Source organism: Amblyomma americanum, chromosome 2 (assembly GCF_052857255.1).
Source record: "Amblyomma americanum isolate KBUSLIRL-KWMA chromosome 2, ASM5285725v1, whole genome shotgun sequence".
NCBI classification, from domain to species: Eukaryota; Metazoa; Arthropoda; class Arachnida; order Ixodida; family Ixodidae; genus Amblyomma; species Amblyomma americanum.
Window position 1 is genome coordinate 99,279,500 of NC_135498.1, and position 19,193 is coordinate 99,298,692.

The 19,193-nt window shown below is 46.8% G+C and overlaps 1 protein-coding gene across 1 annotated transcript in view; it reads right to left on the minus strand.

Annotated features, from left to right (window-relative positions):
* The window catches only part of LOC144119927 (neprilysin-1-like), a 32,831-nt gene extending 23,531 nt beyond the window's left edge, over window positions 1-9,300 (minus strand). Inside the window, exons 1-4 of the mRNA XM_077652429.1 lie at window positions 9,284-9,300; window positions 2,514-2,632; window positions 2,356-2,406; window positions 645-725 (exon numbers count right to left, since the gene is read on the minus strand). Of these exons, the coding sequence (XP_077508555.1) occupies window positions 645-725; window positions 2,356-2,406; window positions 2,514-2,632; window positions 9,284-9,300 (268 nt within the window). The remainder of the gene's footprint in view (window positions 1-644; window positions 726-2,355; window positions 2,407-2,513; window positions 2,633-9,283) is intronic.
* Between the last annotated feature and the right edge of the window lie 9,893 nt (window positions 9,301-19,193).

The following is a 19,193-nucleotide window of genomic DNA, read 5'->3' on the forward strand; positions in this document are numbered from 1 at the left end:
ACAGCGCAGGTCCCGTCCCTGATTTACGACGTCGGACTCCGTTAAGAAGGGACGGCACTGGCGGTGCTGAACGAGTCAGCCTACTCAAGGGCTCCTCCGTCTCCAACACTGGTGGCCTGCGATGGGCTTGGAACCCCATCCTCAACAACCTACTTGACTTGGAAGGCTTGCGCGCGCCGACGTGACGTCACGCAAGTAAGATGGTTCTGCTCGCGACGATCCTGGCACCGACTGGATCCTCCCCATTCCATACCACCGCCTGCACACTGCGTTTTGACTGTCTGACTGTGACTGTGACTTTGTCTATGCTGCAACTTTGCTGTTCTCTTTCTTTGTTGTTTTTTACTTCCATGCTTTTCCGTTTAAATTTAGCTTTTTTTCTTGTGAGCGTGTAGGTCCTTTTCATATATCTTGAATTGGCTTTAAGCCGGTAAAAGCTTTGCTGTTTTGGGCAGCCTCTCTCTTTCGTTTATGCTGTTTTTTATACTTTTTATAGAGGACCAATAAAAGGAGGCAGTGCGGGGGCCTACTCCCTTAGTCTAGGTGGCCTTGGCCAGACCAAGTGTACAACGACGACCACTGCCATGACGCAAGCGCTCAAGCTGCGACGCTTATAACATGGGCGTCGCAGTTGAATGGCTCACCGTAGTTACGGCACTCTTGGGAGTTGCAAGAGAGCGCCGTGTTGGTGTACGGGTTGTACGGGACCTGCGGGTGAGGGCAGACTGCGGTAGACAAGCGTACGTGAGTGAGTCGAAAAGGGGTGTGGAAACATATCCGCTTCGGCCGCTCTCTGTTCACAGTTCGCAACAAGGTCTTGCGTAGAACGCCGTAATCGTTTCCGAGCGGCTAAGCGACTCCCAGGACTTACTGCGCATTTAATAGGAGATGCGTACAGCCGATAGAGGAAGCTTAATTAAAAGAAAAGTTTTACATATTACGTGCTACAGCTGCACTTCGGCGATCGGTACATATATTCTTGCGAAGGACTCTAATAAATTGGACAGCATCAGTTTGTGTACCGAAATATTAGTACTTTAATTCACATTTTTGAACGGCATCTCCGCGAATCCTTTATGTAACGTCGTGTACACACGGACACTCAACTTATTTGTTTTGGGTTTCGCGGTTGCTGTTGGGGCTCCGGATGCAGCTTATAGTTGGAACATGGCGCCAAGTCACGTGGCGCAATGTGAAGCCAGGCATGCGTAATGAATGCGCAAAATTGTTTTCAAGACATAGGTTTTTGCGCAGTGTCATCGACTGTGCGCACCGCGAAATGAGGTCGCTACTATTACGCTCACTTATCTGTATGAAAGCGCTCGGTGCAGATCGATCGCTCTCTTTTCTAGGGCCTAATATGGCGAATGCACATGCCGCTTAGTCGCTCTGTCCTAGCTCAATCCGCAGCGGTTACAACACTTTGCATTTTAAGAGAGCTGTGCTCAGCGTACGTTTCTTCCTGCTCGATTTGCAACCCCGATAGGGCCTAAAATGCGCTAACTTGTCTCCGTACTGACTTCACTGAGCCCCTAAAGAATGAGTTACCGTGTGTCGGTGTTTACTCATGAGGACACGAATGAAATTGGAGAAATAATTGCTTTGAAAGGTGAGAGTATTTCGTGTTCTTCGTAAAAGTTTGAGAATTTGAAATTTTCTTCTCCCACAGTGGATAATAATTAGTGAGTGGAAGGGTTAAAATACGACCGCTGCAGTGGGAGATCGAATCGCTAACTTGTATTTGTTGGCAGGATCCCACAAACACTGAACCGTCGCTTCGAGTATTGTGGGCAGTGTTGAAGGTTTAGGCAGATATATTCAGTGCTCTCTGCTACATATGGCAGTAAATAGATTACACTCACCAAACTATTTGCCTCTATTTGTTCGGCCACAGATCTGCACTGACACAGCTTCCGCAGTAAGGTCACTCACTCGCTCCTGCTTTTGAGAAGCTTACCTCTGCCGGGCTACATTGTTCCGCTCTCAGAAGCGGTCTATCCAATTTAGGGTGAGTTGATAAGGGGTATTCTTAAAAAAATTTTGTACGCTATAACAACTGTCACGGTCATTTCTTTGGCTCATATGGCTGCGAAATTTGTGAGAACCTTTTCTCTGCCGACTTGGCAGTAGTAGTAGTAGTGGAAGTATAGTATTTGTGGGCTGAAGGAGGAGCGGCAACGGAGGCCGTATAATGTGCAAACCAAAGGGTGGTGGTTATTTGCAGCAATTAGACTGCAGGTTTCCAACGTTTGCACTACGTGCTCTCAAGAAATAACTCAGAAATACCACCCTGATAGTTCCGCGTCTGTTCTCTATTTATGGCTCCCTCTTTTGATCCAGCGCTGCTTCACTCACGCCAAGGTTCACAATGGAGCAAAGGCAGCCTCACAAAGATGCAGCTGAACACTGTTTTGACCACACATCAAAAGTCATACTTAGAAATGGGTCCGGTGAGCAAGCAGCGGAACGCGCACGCATGAAAACGAGGCCGTTCGGTTCCCCGGCTCGCTTACTGTCTCTGCTCGCGAAGCACTTGAGCAAGATGATGGTCATGCAGATGAGCGTGATGACGATCAGCACGGCGATGACGGTGACGCACGTGTTGAAGAACGTGTCCGGCTGCTTCTGCGCGCTGCAGTGCAATACATGGTGAGGGAATGCCACGCTATTTCAAACCGCAAGAAAAGCGGACAAGCATGCCGAAAACGAAACGACCCATGCTTTTATTTTGAGAAGGAGCGGGCCAATAATGTGCTTGTTACGCATACAGGGTGTTTCTCCTAAGACATACAAAATTTTAAAAAGTAGACTTTCTGAGTTAGAAGAGCGCTTTTTTCGGCTTAGCATTGTCAGCGGTGAAGTACGTCAGAAAATAGCTAAGACGTGCTAACCAGCAAGCTGGTTAATTAATATTGAAAAGTTCACTTTTTAGCTCTTGCCTTAATGCTCTTTAATTACTGAGTAAGTAATATCTATGTCAGTTTTTAGAATTTGGAAAATATGGTTGCCCTCGGCGCTGTTGCCCAACAAATTTCGGCTACATCGCCCCAAAATGCATAAGCTTTTGGCAAGTTTGCAGGCAAAGCACTATCTTAAGTGCACGGAAATCGTCGAAAAAGAAAAAAGTCTAAAAATTGATATGGATATTACTTACGGTGGGCTAAACAACTCTCAATAATTACAGAACCTGACAGTAAGAGTTAAAAAAAATTAACTATTGAATATTATAGTTAACCAGCATGTTAGTTAGTACGCCTTAGCCGTATTCTGATGTAGTTTGCCACTGACAATGATAATCCAAAAAAAGCGCTCTTCTAACTCACAACTCAAAAAGCCTATTTTTAAAAATTGTGTAAAATCTTAGGTGAGACACCCTGTGTATTTTGCGTAACAAGCGCGTCGCCCAGCAGTGGATCTCGCAGCGGTAACAAAAACATTGTGCAGCACATGTCAGGGGCGTAGCCAGGGGGGGGGGGGGGGGTTCGGTGTCAGAACACCCCCAGAAATTATCTAAGCGCTGCCCCCCCCCCCCCCCCCCCCCGAGAAACACACACACCCTACTTTAGGGCTTTTTTTCGCCCGTGCTATTCACACCGCATGGATATATTAAAATGTACAAACCGAAATAAGAAGAGCCTCGGTTTGTTGACAAAAATAGTTTTTCAAATAGGAGCGGAAGTTGTTGCAGTAAAAAGTCACTCTTCTTCGCCTAGTCCGACGTATGGCACTCCTTTTAACTGTAGGCACAGTTCATCCAGTAAAACATATACCTTTTCTGTCGGTCTACTTTTTCATCCCTTGCATTGTCTACAACTACAAATGATCGTAAACTATAGCGAAAACAAAAAGTGAATTTTTTAAGCCCCTCTGCCCCCGAGCGCAGGTTTACAAGCATGGATAGAAGTTTTGACAAATGCCATTCGTTCCCAGTTGCCGACTTTTTAGTAGAGCAGAAGCTTTTGTGTTGTTGTATATTACGTGAAAATTTTCCAATAACCGCGATTTTTCGTACGAGTGTTTTTTTTTTGTGAGAAAATAATTGTTCTTCACGAATCAAGTCCTCGGAGTCGCGTGTGCGCTCGTATTAAGTGTATTACAGTGAACAAAGCAACAATCCATTCAGCTTTATTACAGCAGAAAAATGACTGAGATATTGTTTGGGCACTGGCTGTTTCTATTTATTTTTTTTACCGGCGGCGTCTAACACCCCTGGAAAAATATTTCTGACTATGCCACTGGCACAGGTTTATCTTTGCTCCTGCAATGCACGTAGCGTGCCTAGTCTTCTCTAGAGCCAGAAATGACCTCATCCGCAGCATTTTCACTCTACATGCGATTTAATAAGACATAGAGTTATTAATCGACTTGGAATTCTCCATTGTCAGGTGTGCGGTGGTCATCGTGACACAAAACACGCATACTGGATTTGTCTACCCGCCCAACAATATCAGTACTGCCTCTTCCCACCCTTCCTACTTCCCCAAGTTCTGTTCAGATGGAAGAGTTGCGCCACCCCAACGCAGTGCCTTCGTCCAGTTTTCTAGCTTCGCCTAGGACGACATATCGCTAACGTCCTTGACCCTGCCGTTGCCAGTGTGCCCTACCAGGCTTCTGTGAAATCCACAAGGGATGCTAATCTTCATAACCCAGACATAAGTCGTCGTGAATAAATTGCTCACTCGCTCTCTGTCTTTGATTCGCTCTTAACTTCCTTCTTCATTCACTCATTCACTTTCTCCCTCTTTCACTGCCTCTCACTCTGCACCACTCTCTCCGGGGCGGCCACAATTTGTATGGAGACAGAGGAGACTGCGTTTGCGGCGCGGATATGAAGACGGGACTTTCTATTTGCGTGAAGTAGAGCAGGGCATAGACCATCGTACTGCACTGGTGGAAGTCGAATACACTTCGGAGTACTGCCAGAGGGTCGTCTGCAGCGCGAAACTCAAAATAAATTATCATTTCGGACTTTCCACTTTGTGGCACTACCGCTCACCTAAATTGTTTCATTCCAACTGCATCATCCGAGTAGAATCATTTGCCAGCAGAAGTGGCAGTCACCGAACGAGCGTTTTAAGGAAACGTTAAGTGCCTACTTTTCTAGCCCATTACTTTTTGTTCCTCACAATTTTTAGTGCCACATGAGTGCCCTCTTTCGATGTCTTGTTCTTTGTTTGGTCAGCTTGGATTTCTTTTTCTTCTCCCAGTTTTGCGACACGGAGGCACACTTGCTATAATTTGTAATTTTCAGCATACTGAGTCGTATGTACTGTTGCAATGCGTGGCTGTACTCCTACTTTGTTTATCCTGTTTGCTGCACTTCTTGATCCATTTCCCTCAAAAATACCCGCAGGACCATGAGGGAATTTGAAATAAACACAAAAAAATTTAGTGGCTCTGCACAAGTATGCCAGTTCACCGCTTTGAAGGATTGATGGTGCAATTATCTTTAGGGCTTTTATTTGCCTTGCGGGATCAGTTCTTAGCCACTTAAGCTTGAAAGACACTTTGGCAGTTTATAGCATGCGCTTAATAAGCTGATGTGTCAATGCTGAAGTGACTACGCCTTAACGGTGATTAATTGTCGGTAATGACAGAGCACTATAGTGCGTGTTAATTTCCATCATAGTTTTTCGTTTGTTTTATGTTCCTGTAGGTACGCAAAGCCATCCCGGCCGCAAAGACATTTTAAGCATTAAATGCTTCTAATTGTAATTCTAGGTAAGCTTAGTCTAACTTCGTCACGACATTGCAGCGAAAGCAACGCCGTAAGCAACGCCGACATTGCCACCGGAACTGAAGCCGAAATTTTCGTAAGAAATAAGCAGAAAAGTAAGCTTAAATAAAAAGAAAAAAAGTCTGCTGAGCGTAGAGAAACAGCGCCCAAGAAGTGTTTTGTCGAAAAAAAAATGCGGTTTACGAATGAGACCTCAGAACACTCAGTGGTCACTATCACGACAGCGAACGATGTGAAACTTCTGCCCTTCATTAGAAGCTCCTGTCAAGCTCCATAGGTTGGGAAATTTAAGGAGTGCTATCCGCAAATGCTAGAATATAGAACTCCCAGATGCCATGCGTGTTTCACTACACGGTTCAACGGGAAATCCACTGGCTTGCATGCTTTTGACGAAGGCGGTGCCTATGTATGCACCGTTGTACTACGCGTTTGCACAGTCATGGATTACTCACACCTTCGCTGCCTTTTCGACAAGCTTCGCTTTACTGAAAAAAAAAATGAACACAACCATGAAGTTTTTCTGAACATATTTTCGATGAACGGCCATATATATTTTTAATGAAATATAGTAAAAAGTCAATAGAAAGTCATCAAGAATTTAAATTTAGTAGAAAGTCAACCAAAAGTGTGGGTGGTAAAAGATAGGAATATAGACCACACAAAACGGCCAAGCCGGAAGGTGACGTAAGCGCATACTGCGCTTTACGTTAATTTGTTCTCTTCCTTATTTAAGTTAGAGCTTTGGTTGCGGAGGCTGACTACAGGGCACGGAGAGCAATGCTGTTCAGACCATTTCGCGCGAAGACGTGTAAGCAACACTGACGAACTGGCCATAGGTCAACCACCTAGCAACTTCAAATTCTGGCTTCGCGACGGAGCAACGCGGATATGCACAGGGCTACAAATCTATAAACCGTTGTCTCTAATTTTGTTTTGTTTTAGATATTACCAAATACATACCTGGCGAAACAGTGAAAATATGTTATTTTTTTATGAACAAAAATACAGTTGACTAAAAGCGCATGCATGCGACTTCCATTTTTTTTATTTGCCTGAGGACACAGACGCAATCCAGGCTCCTAGTCTTATTGAATTGAAAAGCATGACTACTTAGTGGTGCACTTCCTTTTTCCAAAATTCGGTGTAAGTAATACAAAGCGTGAAAAGTATTTAAAAGGCAAGCGAATGGTTGACTTACTCTTCCTTCTGCTTTGGCGGGGGTCTGTCAAGCAAATAAAAATAGCAATCTCTATTTAACCGAAAAGAGCACTCAAAACCGACGAAAAGACACGCACGAATGGCCAATGCCCGAAGCCAAAAAGGCGCACAACCCAAAAAAAGAGAGCGCCAAGAAATCAGCGATGGGAGCTCGGCCTAAAGCGCTCTACCATGCATAAATTTATTTTATTTATGTACTTGGACATACTGCTGATCCCATTTAGAATTGCTGCAGGTGGGCGGGGCAAGAAGATAATGATTGAAAAGTAATAGGAACATTCAGTTGGAAAGCCGGTTAATAAGCAGTAACAAATAGTAACGATAAAATCAGAAGTACTAGAAACAACCAATGCAGATACAGAAAAGGCCTTACGCAAATAAAAAGAAATAAGACCAAATGTGGCTACAATCAGGTTGCATCACGTGAGTAGTGACAAATAAACGAAGTAGCACGAAAAAACTATAAACAAAATCTAGATAGACTGCGCCTTGTAAGTACACTGCAAGCAAACAGAATACAGTGTGAGCTTACATAACGAATCTCTCCTGCTCCACTGCTGTAACGCGTTGGACTGCAAGGGACACTAACCTAATATTCAATATGCCAATATGCAGGCTTTGATGACAACGGATTACACCGACCGTTTCACGCGGAACACGGAAGCGATCGCGGTAACGTGCGCACGTTGCGTTTTACAGCTGTAACTGTGGGAGGGAATTTTCTCCCTCCCAAAGTTGCAGCTGCGCAGCGTCTGGCCCTGAGGCCCACTTGGACATGGGTGGGGGTGTACTTCTCTAGAGTTCAGGCTTAAAATAGGTGGTTTGGTTTGGTTTTAGGGTGTTTAGCGTCCCAAAGCGACTCAGGCTATTTGAGACGCCGTAGTGAAGGGCTGCGGAAATTTCGACCACCTGGGGTTCTTTAACGTGCACTGACATCGCACAGTACACGGGCCTCTAGAATTTCGCCTCCAACGAAATTCGACCTCACCGGCCGGGATCGAACCCGCGTCTTTCGGGCCAACAGCCGAGCGCCGTAACCACTCAGCCACCGCGGTGGCTTTAAAATAGGTGGGGGAAGGGGGTACCGGAGGGGAAGATATCTGGACTGCTGCGCGTAAGAAAGAGCAGTTGACAAAACCATGTAGCATGTGAACCACTGCTGCTCGATTTAAAAGTAATAATTTACATGTCGGATATGGGCTGTTTAGGCACTCTCATATCTACTGAACCTTTAGCTACTTTAAGTCGCGTGCTATACAAGTAGTCACGCTCGGCTATCGTGCTTGCGAATCAAGGCCCCATGAAGATACATATACGACAGCCTAATTCTTTTTTCCAAGCAGCCGATATCAGTGCGACCATGAGCTGACGCGGGCTTAGTGTTAAACAGTTTAGTTTTATTCCATTATAGTTTTCCACAGCACTATTCCATGAGCGGTAGTTAAGAACGGGCGAATGAACTTGCCAGTCATGATTCATGCTGACGATAAATTACTAGCAAAGTGGCATAGAACTATTAATTGTCGTTGAAGTAAAGGCGTGGGTTATTAATTGTCGTTGAAGTAAAGGCGTGGGTTACTGTATCACTTGTAGTTTGTAATAATGAAGTAATTGCTCATTAGCATCCACCCAAGCGCAGCCATACGGCTACAAAGAAAAGCTGTACAGCTTTCTCAAACTTCGCTGTTGAAGAAAAATTCGTCCTGGTCCGGGGTTAGAACCCGGGACCCCCGTTACCAGAGCAGTCGCTCTTTGGTATACAACACTGAGTAGTTACTTCCTTATTACAAACCTACTTCACCTTGGCGGATTCTCCTACGACATCTGGCCAACACTGTTCCCACTTCGAGTTACTGACCAATTCGCTCTCCCCCTACCATATGCAGGCCGTCTCGGTTTCCTCATTTGGTAGATCCCCTGCTCCGATAAAGCGGTGGTCCCGGGTTCGAACCCTGGACCAGGACGAATTTTTCTTTAACCGCAAACTTTCTATGGAAGCTGTATAACTTTCCTTTGCAGCCATATTACTGCACTTGGGTGGATGCCAGTGAGTAATTACACCCTTATTACAAATATATTCCTCCTTGGGGGATTCTCCTAAAACACTAAAACATTTCACTCGTAGTTTCAGACGTCAAGAAGACCCATGGTACACGATGGCAGAAACACTTGCCAATCAAAAACGCTTATTACACGCGACCAAACTTGCAAATCCGGCTCCTACTTTGCTCACGACAGTTGTATAGGTGAACTTCGGCGGCAAAGATTTGCGAGACCGAAAATAGCGAGTCAAAGCAGGATCGGTAGGCAATAAAAAATCATACTTACAGCTTAGGTGACGACATCGCGTACCAGGTGTTTCGTGAAACGTCAAGAATCTCTCTGTGGACGCTGTTTCACAACGTGCAAAAGGAAATCTGCTTTATCCCATTTTACTCTAAGCAACATGCGTCTTTTCGATATCTATCGTAAAAAATGCGTCCTATAAGCAGCAAATGCAACGCTCCTCGTTATGAAGTATTGGCACATTACTCGCAATACTACACTACGCCGTGACCTCGGAATACTACAGCGATGGGAATAGCGCAGGTTGTTAACCTAGGTAACTGTTTTTGCTATCCCATGAAAGCAATTTCGTTCCTTCCAGCGTCGACCACGCATTAATTCGCATCATACGCTGTCACCGTAGCGCCTGAATCCTGGCAACTCAGGAAGGATGGAGTCAAAACACGACAAGAAATCTTGAACACGTTAGTGTCCTGAACAATCCCGTAGTACCATTACTCCTTCAGAGTCTCAATTGTGAAGACGTGAAGGACCACTGCATTGCAGACACGACTGGAAACATAGGCAGCACTCCCATTTTATGTGCGCAGTTCAGTTTTGTGACGCCGAGCTGCATGCAAGCAGTGACTCCAGACCACCACAAGGGAAATTTATAGCGGTGTACCAATCAGTGGCAAGCAGAACAACGAAAATGAGAGAGAGCGCTCACCGAGATTCGTAGCCGCTTCTTCTTCTTCTTCTTCTTCTCCTCAAGTAATATGGCACATACCCACGTGGGGGGATTGGCCAAGGTATAGGGTAGAATGCCAATGAAGCATTTGCGCGGGGAAGGAAACGTCAGAAGACTGAATCAAGATAAAAAAAAATTGGGAAAAATAAAATGAATTCAAGAGGTATGAGTCATCCGGAATAGAATCAATCTAGCCTTTTTGGACATGCGAAAGAATTTTGTGTATAGCTAACAGGATAATCGATTAGTTGCACTTATGTAATCGTGAAGGTAGCCGCATACACTGCTTAACGGGAATCCCTTGGCACTCGCACCGAACGATAGAAGAACTGTAAGAGACAGAGGCAGTCCTAGTCTCGAAAGAGGAACCTCCAGATATTGCTTTCTCTGAACCGCGAACCGCCGGCAAGAGAGGAGAAAATGATCGATTGATTCAACTTGCCCACATGATACACAAAGGTTTGTCGCAGCGAACCCGCACCTGCATAAGTACAAGTTTAAGTGAGGGATTCTACATCGCAGGAGCGTCATGGACACTTCACAAAGCCTTGACTTACACCACCGGATATTCCATGGGTACTTTAGGTGTTGAAAGTCCACGGTATTCAGCAACGGATCACTCAAAGTGGCTGAAATATGTTGGAACCGCTGGAAACGTGAAGCTGCTAACAGAATGAGGTGAGGGACGGGATATATTACAGGTGCGCTGAGAGCTGACCTTGCCAATAAATCAGCCACCTCGTTAAAATAGACGCCTGAATGCCCAGGTACCCAGACCAAACGGATCTCGCGCACTGTGCTCGGAACAAAAAACCTAAGTGAACGAGTCAAGAAAGATTTTTCCGAATTTTGGAGAGAGACAATAACTGAAAGGCAGTCTGTGAGAATAAGAACCCGTGCGACATGTCTGGGAATTTTGAGAAGAGCCAAACCAATGGCCAAAAACTCTGCGAAGAATATAGGAGTATAATCAGGGATACGAACGGAGTAGCTCCAATCTAGATTCTGCGAATATATGCCAATCGCCGCCTTCTCACAGCTGCCGGAGGCATCAGTGGAGAGAACAGTATGATGTGGAAAATTCTGTAGGTGTTCAGAAAGAAGACCATTTAGGGTATGTGCGGGCATATGCTTCGCATGGGACGGGAAAATAAAGTCGTAATAGAAGACGGGATCAGCCTGCGTGTCAGCAACTCGTTGCAAGGAGATCAGATCAACCTGAAGCGGAGCTAACAGATTCTGCGTGAACCTAACTTGCGGAAGCTGATAACGTGGCCAGTGATTAGTCAAAAAAAGGTGTGGTTGGGATACAAAAATTGGAACACTAACGCCTGGGGCCGGGTCAAAAGACTTGAGGAAAGTACGCACTGTTAGAAGTTGGAAGCGGGAATAGAGGTTGGGGATACGCGCTTCCAGATAAAGGACAACGTTGGAAGCTGATTTTGGGAGCCCGAGGCATAGCCGTAGGGCACGTCTTTCTAGTAAGGCTAATGGCTGCAGCTTGTAGTTCGCGCTACCAGAGAACAAGGGGCAACCAAATTCCAGAATCGGTCTCATATAAGCCTTATAGAGCAACAGTAGCGTGTCACGACGCATGCCAAACTTTTTATTGCCAACTCGGGTCAAACGGCCCAGTGCACGTTCCCCTTTAATAACATTATTCTTAATATGGTGTCGCCAGTCCAAATTTTGGTCATAAGTAACACCTAGGTATTTAACCGACTCCACCTGCGGAATTGGAGTGGAGCGGTAGGCTAGCGAGATGTACATAGGAGCGTCGGGTGGAAATACCAGCACTCCGCATTTGCTGACATTAAGTGATAAATTGATTTGGTCCAACCAGACTTCAAGAGCATTCAGATATGCCTGCAAATACCCGTAGAGCACATGAATATCATTTGCTGATGCGAAAAAAGCTATATCATCTGCGTATACATAAACTGTAACGTTAGGATGAATGGGGATGTCTCGAACTAATATGTTGAAAAGCAGCGGAGAAAGAACAGAGCCTTGCGGCACACCTCTTGATTGACCATAGGTATTAGAACAAAAAGATCCGTCTGTACAGAAGAAAAATCTATCTTTTAGAAATTCACAAATCCAGGCGTAGAGGTAATGCGGTGGTTGTAGTTGAGCAAGCTTGTTAATGAGGACTGTGTGCTCCACGCTGTCATAGGCCTTCGCAACGTCAAGCGTCACCAAGGCCGAAACTTCTCTCTGGCGCATTGAGAGTCGTATTCGGCTCTCGAGATCCACATGCGCGGACCATATGGAACAACCGCGACGAAAGCCAATCTGTGCGGGGCTGAGGCCGTTAATATGATGAACATGCTTTGTGAGGCGACTGTGTACTACTCTTTCTATTAGCTTTACTAAATTTGAGGTTAAAGCAATCGGCCGAATATTGTCTAATTGAAATCCATTGTCTGCATTTTTTAAAAGTAAAATTATTTTCGCAATTTTCCAACTGTGAGGAATCCAAGAGGTTTCCAATGACGCATTTACAATATCGAGAAGGTGAGTTGGAAAGTCGTGCGCTAAAATCTTTAACATGCCCACAGTAATCCCGTCAGATCCCGGAGCAGCAGAGTGCATCGAGGAAACAATTTGCAGGAGCTCCGACACGTCGACCTCAGGATAGTCCGAGCTGGGGGTGAGAGTGTGCAAAGGTTCTGCTTTCTGTACCTGGAAACGTAAGGCCAGCCCCTGCGCGATGCGTTCAAGGTTTTGCTTAGCCTCCTGCGGAGACATTACCATTAACCTTATGCAATTGGAGGCCGGAGAGCTGTTATTCTGCGCCATGAATCTATAGAGAGCCTTCTTATTCTGGGGTTTTGAGAGATACGTGTTTAAATTTTGATTATAATCCTCCTTTGCCTTTTTAACAGTTCTTTTGAAACATGCAGAGAAGAACTTATAATTTATCCAATTAGCTGGGCTCTGATTATAGGAAAGGCTTTTCCAGGCTGCTTTTCTACGACGATAAGCTTTCTCGCACTCCTCCGTCCACCAAGGAGACGGCTGTCTGGCAGGAGCAGTAGTGCACACCGAGAATACAGAACTCTCAGCAGCATCTTGCAGAAAGGTAATTGTCCGCTGAGCTCTTTGTGCTCGACCTGAGCTAACTATGGAGGGGAGTGAGGCAGATATCAATTTTTTGTACATAATGTGGTTTAGAAATTTCATGGTTGCACCACCTTTTTTGATAGGCGAGGATATAATAGAAAAGATTATTGGAAAGTGGTCACTAGATGTACCTGATTCTTCAGTTGACCATGCAGATACGCCAACCCCATGAGATGCTAATGTTAAATCTATGATTGAACGGGATCCTCCACGCATAAAGGTTACTGCTCCGGAATTACAGCAGCGCACTGCATTCATTGACATCCAGGACCACAGAAGCTGGCCGCAGGAGTCAGAGCGACTATCCCAGGCACTGTGGTGCGAATTAAAATCTCCTGCGATGACTGTGCTGTTTGCGCCGCTCAGTAAGGTGTCCAAACAGTCTGTCCTGTGAACACCGATTGGGAAGTAGACGTTAGCAATAGTGACTTTGGCGTACTGTGGAAGGGAGATTTCAACCGCCAACAACTCACAGTCAGGGCGCATAACTGTCTGCGAGATTGATGCCCGGTGACATATTTTCGTAGAGATCATAGTTATTAACCCACCACCCCTGCCATTAACGCGATCTACCCTGAAAACACGAAATTTTTTAAATGTGAATGATTTAAGTGGTGAGAGCCACGTTTCTTGTAAAATCACAATATCTGGATTATGTTTATGAAGAAGTAATTCAAGATCCGGTAAAGAAGAAAGTACGGAGCGACAATTCCACTGCATAACTTTTAGACCCGCCATGATTATCGACTGGTTAAAGAGGCATCAACAGCCTCCTTCAGCACATCAGTCTGGGGAATTAATTTGGGGGGTCCTTTCTTTGCTTTGACTTGCGGAACAGCTGACTTCGAGGGTGAGGAAGAAGCTCGACGCTTCTGGGAAGTGGTGAGCATTTCAACGTCCATACTACAAGGATCTACGTGAGCGACACTGTCAGGAGCGCTGTTGGCAGGCGGTACTTGGGGCACGGTAGGAGGCGACATGGAATGATTCTTACTAGCAGCACTCGGGAGTGATGCCGGCGTAGCCGCCGAAACAAGTGATTCAGTAGGCAGAGATTGGCCAGCAACAAGTTGAGATAGAGCCTCGGTGAAACTGCCCAGCATTCGCTCGACCACCACAGAAAGAGCCTGTTCTACTGAGGACACTATTGAAGTAGTCAAACTTGACGGTATATCAGCAACAGAGCTTCGCGCACGGCTGGCATATGTATTACCCCTCCGATCCAGAAGTGCATAAGCATCTGCTCTCGAACATCGTTTCGCTTGAATGATATCGAGCAGGCTTTGTTCGTCGGCTCGTTTCGAGCAGTTGACATCATCAGCTGAGTGGTTGCCCTTGCATAGGCAACACTGGGGCTGATCAGAGGCGCAGCTGTCATCTGAATGCCCTTCTCCACAAACCCGGCAGCGGGTCGCCGACTTACACGCTTTACCACTGTGACCGAAACGCCAACAGTTGTTGCACTGAAGAGGACGGGGCTGCAGAGGGTCCACACGATACACTATCGGCCAAACCTTGAGTTCAGAAGGACAGGAGGAACCAGCAAACGTAGTGATAACTGACTCTGTCGCAACACGCACACCATTGAATTCTCTACTGCACCGGTAGACAGAAAGAACCCCCACACCTGCATCCTGAAACTCCTTCAGTATATCCTGCGGGGAAGATGCTGGGTCCACGCCACGAACAATACCTTTGGAACATGCGAGCTGTTCCGGGATGAAGGCTTTAACCGCTAAGGACTGAAATATTTTGCACTGGAGCAGGTCTGTGACACAATCAATGTCAGCGGACCTGCAAACAATGCCTCTCCGGCCGATCGGTCGCACCTCAGAGATCTGGAGGTAGTGGGTAGTGAGAGATCTTAGCTCCTGCTGAAGGACCTTGGGGCTTTTCATCTTGATCGTTCCCTCACCGATCGGCACGAAAGCCACAGGGATGATGTCAATTCCATTTTTACGAAAATTTTCTAGCGGCAAGCTTTGGGTGGGCAAGCTGGCAAACCAGGTTGCCGTCCCTCCACCCGGGGAGGTCAGCGACATACCTAAGCCAAACGCACCCTCAAATGCACATTAACCTGGCCTACAGACCTAACCTGAGACCTGGCCAAATCCCCCACAGAGAACGGCCTCACCAGAGATGACCACGTAGGCACCACCAGGGAACCACAGTTGAGCTCGAAGCCAAGCACCAGCAAGAACACGTCAGCAAGCTTCCTCCTGCTCTTCTTCTTCTTCCTGGAAGCGTGCGCACGCAGCCAGCCAGCGCTGAACCGATCATGTCTTGGAGGAAAAAATTGCGAGAGCCAAAGCGCCCATACGGAAGCACGTGTAAGGCATGCGACGAAGGCCGTGCTCAGGTTTTTGTGAGAAACAGGCCTGGATACCCGTCTGGGACCGCATGTGCACTACCTACACGGTTTACACAGCGTATCGCGTTAGTGACAGCTCTGACATCATGCGTGAATGAGTGCACATTTGTGTTTTGATGGAGACCCTACTCCAGCATGTGTTAATGACATGCGTCGGCGTTTGTTCAAGACATAAATTTCACATGCGTCTAATCACCGCGATGCGAGTGCCAGCCAGTTGTGAGTTGTGTGTGTGTGTGTGTGCGGACATCACCCCATTAAACTCATTGTATTATGCCATCATCAACCTTCATTCGATCTTTCCCTTTCCTCTCCTTCCCCTTTCCTCCAGTGCGGAGTAGCAGGCCAGGGTCATGTTTCCACCAGCCACCACTACTCCTTTCCTCTCATTAAAATTCCTTTCTCTTTCTCCCACGAATAAATTAAGGCATGCATGTCAACGTAAATGGTTCTGAATTTAGCTCCCGTGCTTTCGAGGCAGCAAAAGAAGCGTTAGAATGAGTGATGAAACATTCTCATTTCGGAATGGCTCAAAAGTTATACTTCAGCGACTGAAAAGAACCCATTGAGTCCACTTGTAAGAGGATTGATAACACTGCAATTGGCCAGCTGATGAGCATGGGAACGTGGCTGTACAATATAACGTGGTGCCGATATCGTTTAGTTATTTGCATGAACATCGGAGCGACCAGTTTTCTTTACTGTGGGGTGGACATTGAGCTTAATCCTCCCATCTTTCCTGTGCTACGCGCACAGCCCAGTGCCCAATATGGTGGGGCCTTGGTCCTTTTTTTGAATAAGCCTATACGCCACGATGATGATCATCGCGAGCACACACGCTGATCCGGTGGGAGAGCGACCCAACTCTGTTTTCAGCGGGCGCCGCTAGGAGGCCTTCAGTGGCGCCTCTACAGGTGATGCACGGGGAGTACAGCTGAGGCCAGGAAAAATGGTCGTGGCCCGCGCAGGCATGTAATCAAGCCCAACAGATGACCTGTGGTCGTTAAGGGCAACGTAAATAATTCCAACGGAAGGTAAATGCTGCAGGGCCCAGTAGAGAGTCAGGTGAGCGCATGGAGATGAGAAAGTTTGCTTGTACTGAGTGGCCGTAGTAGAGGTAGGATAAGGCTGAATGGACGTATGTGGGAGAGGCCCTTCTCCTGCAGTGAACGTGGTTGGGCAGACGATGATGATAACAATAGCGATGCGATTTATCACGGAGGAAGTGCCTGTGCAGCTGTCTTTGTAAAGAAAACTCAGACTCTTCGCGTACATTCAGGTCAAGAACAGACTACAACTTCCGTGCCCTTCTCCACACTCACAAGCTCATGACCAACGTTGCTCACGACGTAGCCTACTGAGTTCCTCATGACTGGCTCAACAAGGGTCGGTTAGCCCGAATCACGAGACTATACTGGAAAACAACCGCCAGTATTTTTGATCACCGGCTTGCCTGTATAAGTTTCGTAGTGGCAAGCAAGCGAACGCCGCGTACCGAAGCGACATGCAGGGGCACCACATAAGGCACGGGGTACAAAAATTGGCGACCATACATGCAATATTTTTGATCATTGAGTTTTCTATAGACACTCATCACGACATCCGACGCAAGTTGTCTACGTTACAAAAGATTTCGGAAAACGCTTTTCGCCCACTGATTTTCTGTGATCGCTGCAAGGCCGTTCTCGCAGGCACGGACACCTTTTCCAGTGCTTTAGAAGGGCCCTTGATGCGCATGGAAGTTTTCCTGTAAGAAACAGAAAATAGTTGCTCGAGGGTAGGTCAGGATAGCAACATGTCGGGAGATTATTATGTTTAACCAATGCGTGCCATAGCAGCTGAGAAGTTACTGTGTGCACGGGTGAAATGCCATGGCGCAAGGTGATTCCCCGCGGTGCTGCCCTTGTGGGCTGCTCTTGAGGACGTCGCCCTGTCACAGGAGCGGACACGGGATGGCCACGGGTGAAGAAGACACTCGAAGAACGAAAGGAAAACAAAGCTGGCATTGCACGCGCGCTGCTGAGATCACGTGATACGAGAAGTCGAAGAAGGAGGATCGCCAAAGACGGCGGACGTGTTCTACTCGCCCATGTCCGGCACAGCGCTCAAGATGCCCCGACAGCCCCGTGAGTGCATGGTGCAGGCGCTCTAGACGTGGATGCCTCGCAGCAGAGCCCGCTTGCGCACTACTGTTCCCACCTTGAGGAGTAGCCGCTGCGCTTGCTCCTATTCGCTCAGTCTACAGCTCCGTTAAATGTTCGCGCCGATAGCATGATTTCGCGTGCTCCGCGAGCAATCGGAGTGTAAGTCAGAGCCCTATTACTGGAAAGGAACCGCCCTTTAATCGCTGCCCCTCTGCGGCCTGTGACATTCTTTATCTTTGTTTCAAACGGCTTCTGTTGTGCGCAGCACCTTCCACAGGAACACTTCCTTTCTTTTCTCTTCCTTCCTTCTTTCTTGTTTCCTTTCTTTTGCTTTCTTGCCTTCCTTTTAATTCATTCCCACCATCCCTATTCTTTCCTTTATTTCGTTCCTTCTGTATTTTTCCTACTTTCGTGCAATTTCATCAGGGCGAACCTTTTACGCTTTCCTCGTCGAAGCTCTGTGTGGATTGTCTTAGCTAAAGACAGTTGTTTTCCCATGACCTAGAAGTACCATTCTTTTAACACTCTTTGACTTCAAGGACTGGTTCGTCGTTTAAGTTCTCCGTCTTAGAACATGCAGCATGACTGCTTTGCTTTGTAATCTACAACAAGGTTGCTGAACAAAAAACACGCTTGTATTGATCTTCATAAACGTTGTTTTATCGAACATACGAGACAAGATGCAATTACTGATCCTCTACTGACTACTGGAGATAAGATCATGGAACAAAAGAGAAATTTTAGCCTTTAATGGGATAACCACCCGACCGTATAGGCAACATCTAGCTACCCTTAACTTCTTGGGGCTCAATTCTGCCAGCAGGTACTGCAACATTTTCCCGTTGGCTCCCTGTGCAGAGGGCCGGTCGTGGGGTCACAAGCTGACGTCGTCCCTGGCCGGCTACGGGCGCCGCCTGGAGTCAATGTCGACCATCATGAAGCCGCGGACAAACCCCCGCAGAAAGTCCGGCGGAGACTTCCACACCACTTTCTCCGCGCTGTACCCAAGGCAAGGCAGGCGCCGCATCGCTGCCATGCGCGCTACGCCAGAGGTCGAGCAGTGTTAGGAACCTTGACATCCCTTGTGTTAGACGTCTTTTAAAAGGCAGAAAAAGTGGCGCGCAGTCATTCATCAGACTTCATCAGCTATCTCGTTCGCTAAAACGTAGACAAGTCGCGGTAGAAGTCGAACTTTTTCTTTAGAAGAGATTTCGAGCAGGCTGTTGAAATTCAACTTATAGTCAGCGTCCGTTGTTTGCTTTCCCAGATGCTTACGCTGGCACAAGTAGGCATGGTATTCGAATTCGTGCTCCAAAAGGCTTGTAACGGATCGCTTCTGCTGGGCGTGATACATACCCGACGCCTGCCTTCTGCGAAGCCAAGTGGGGTTTGGCGGTTCGTGTCCGATTGATGTCAAACCCTTTATTCTGTATTGGCATCTTCCTCCAGTTCTTTATTAGCACATCGAGTACACACTCAACAAGCAACAGCCCGCCGCTGAACCCGCCTTAGAAGCTCCTCTCACCGTAGCCTTGGGTGTAAGGCAAGCGATTTAATAAGGCGTGTCGTCTTATGCGCAGC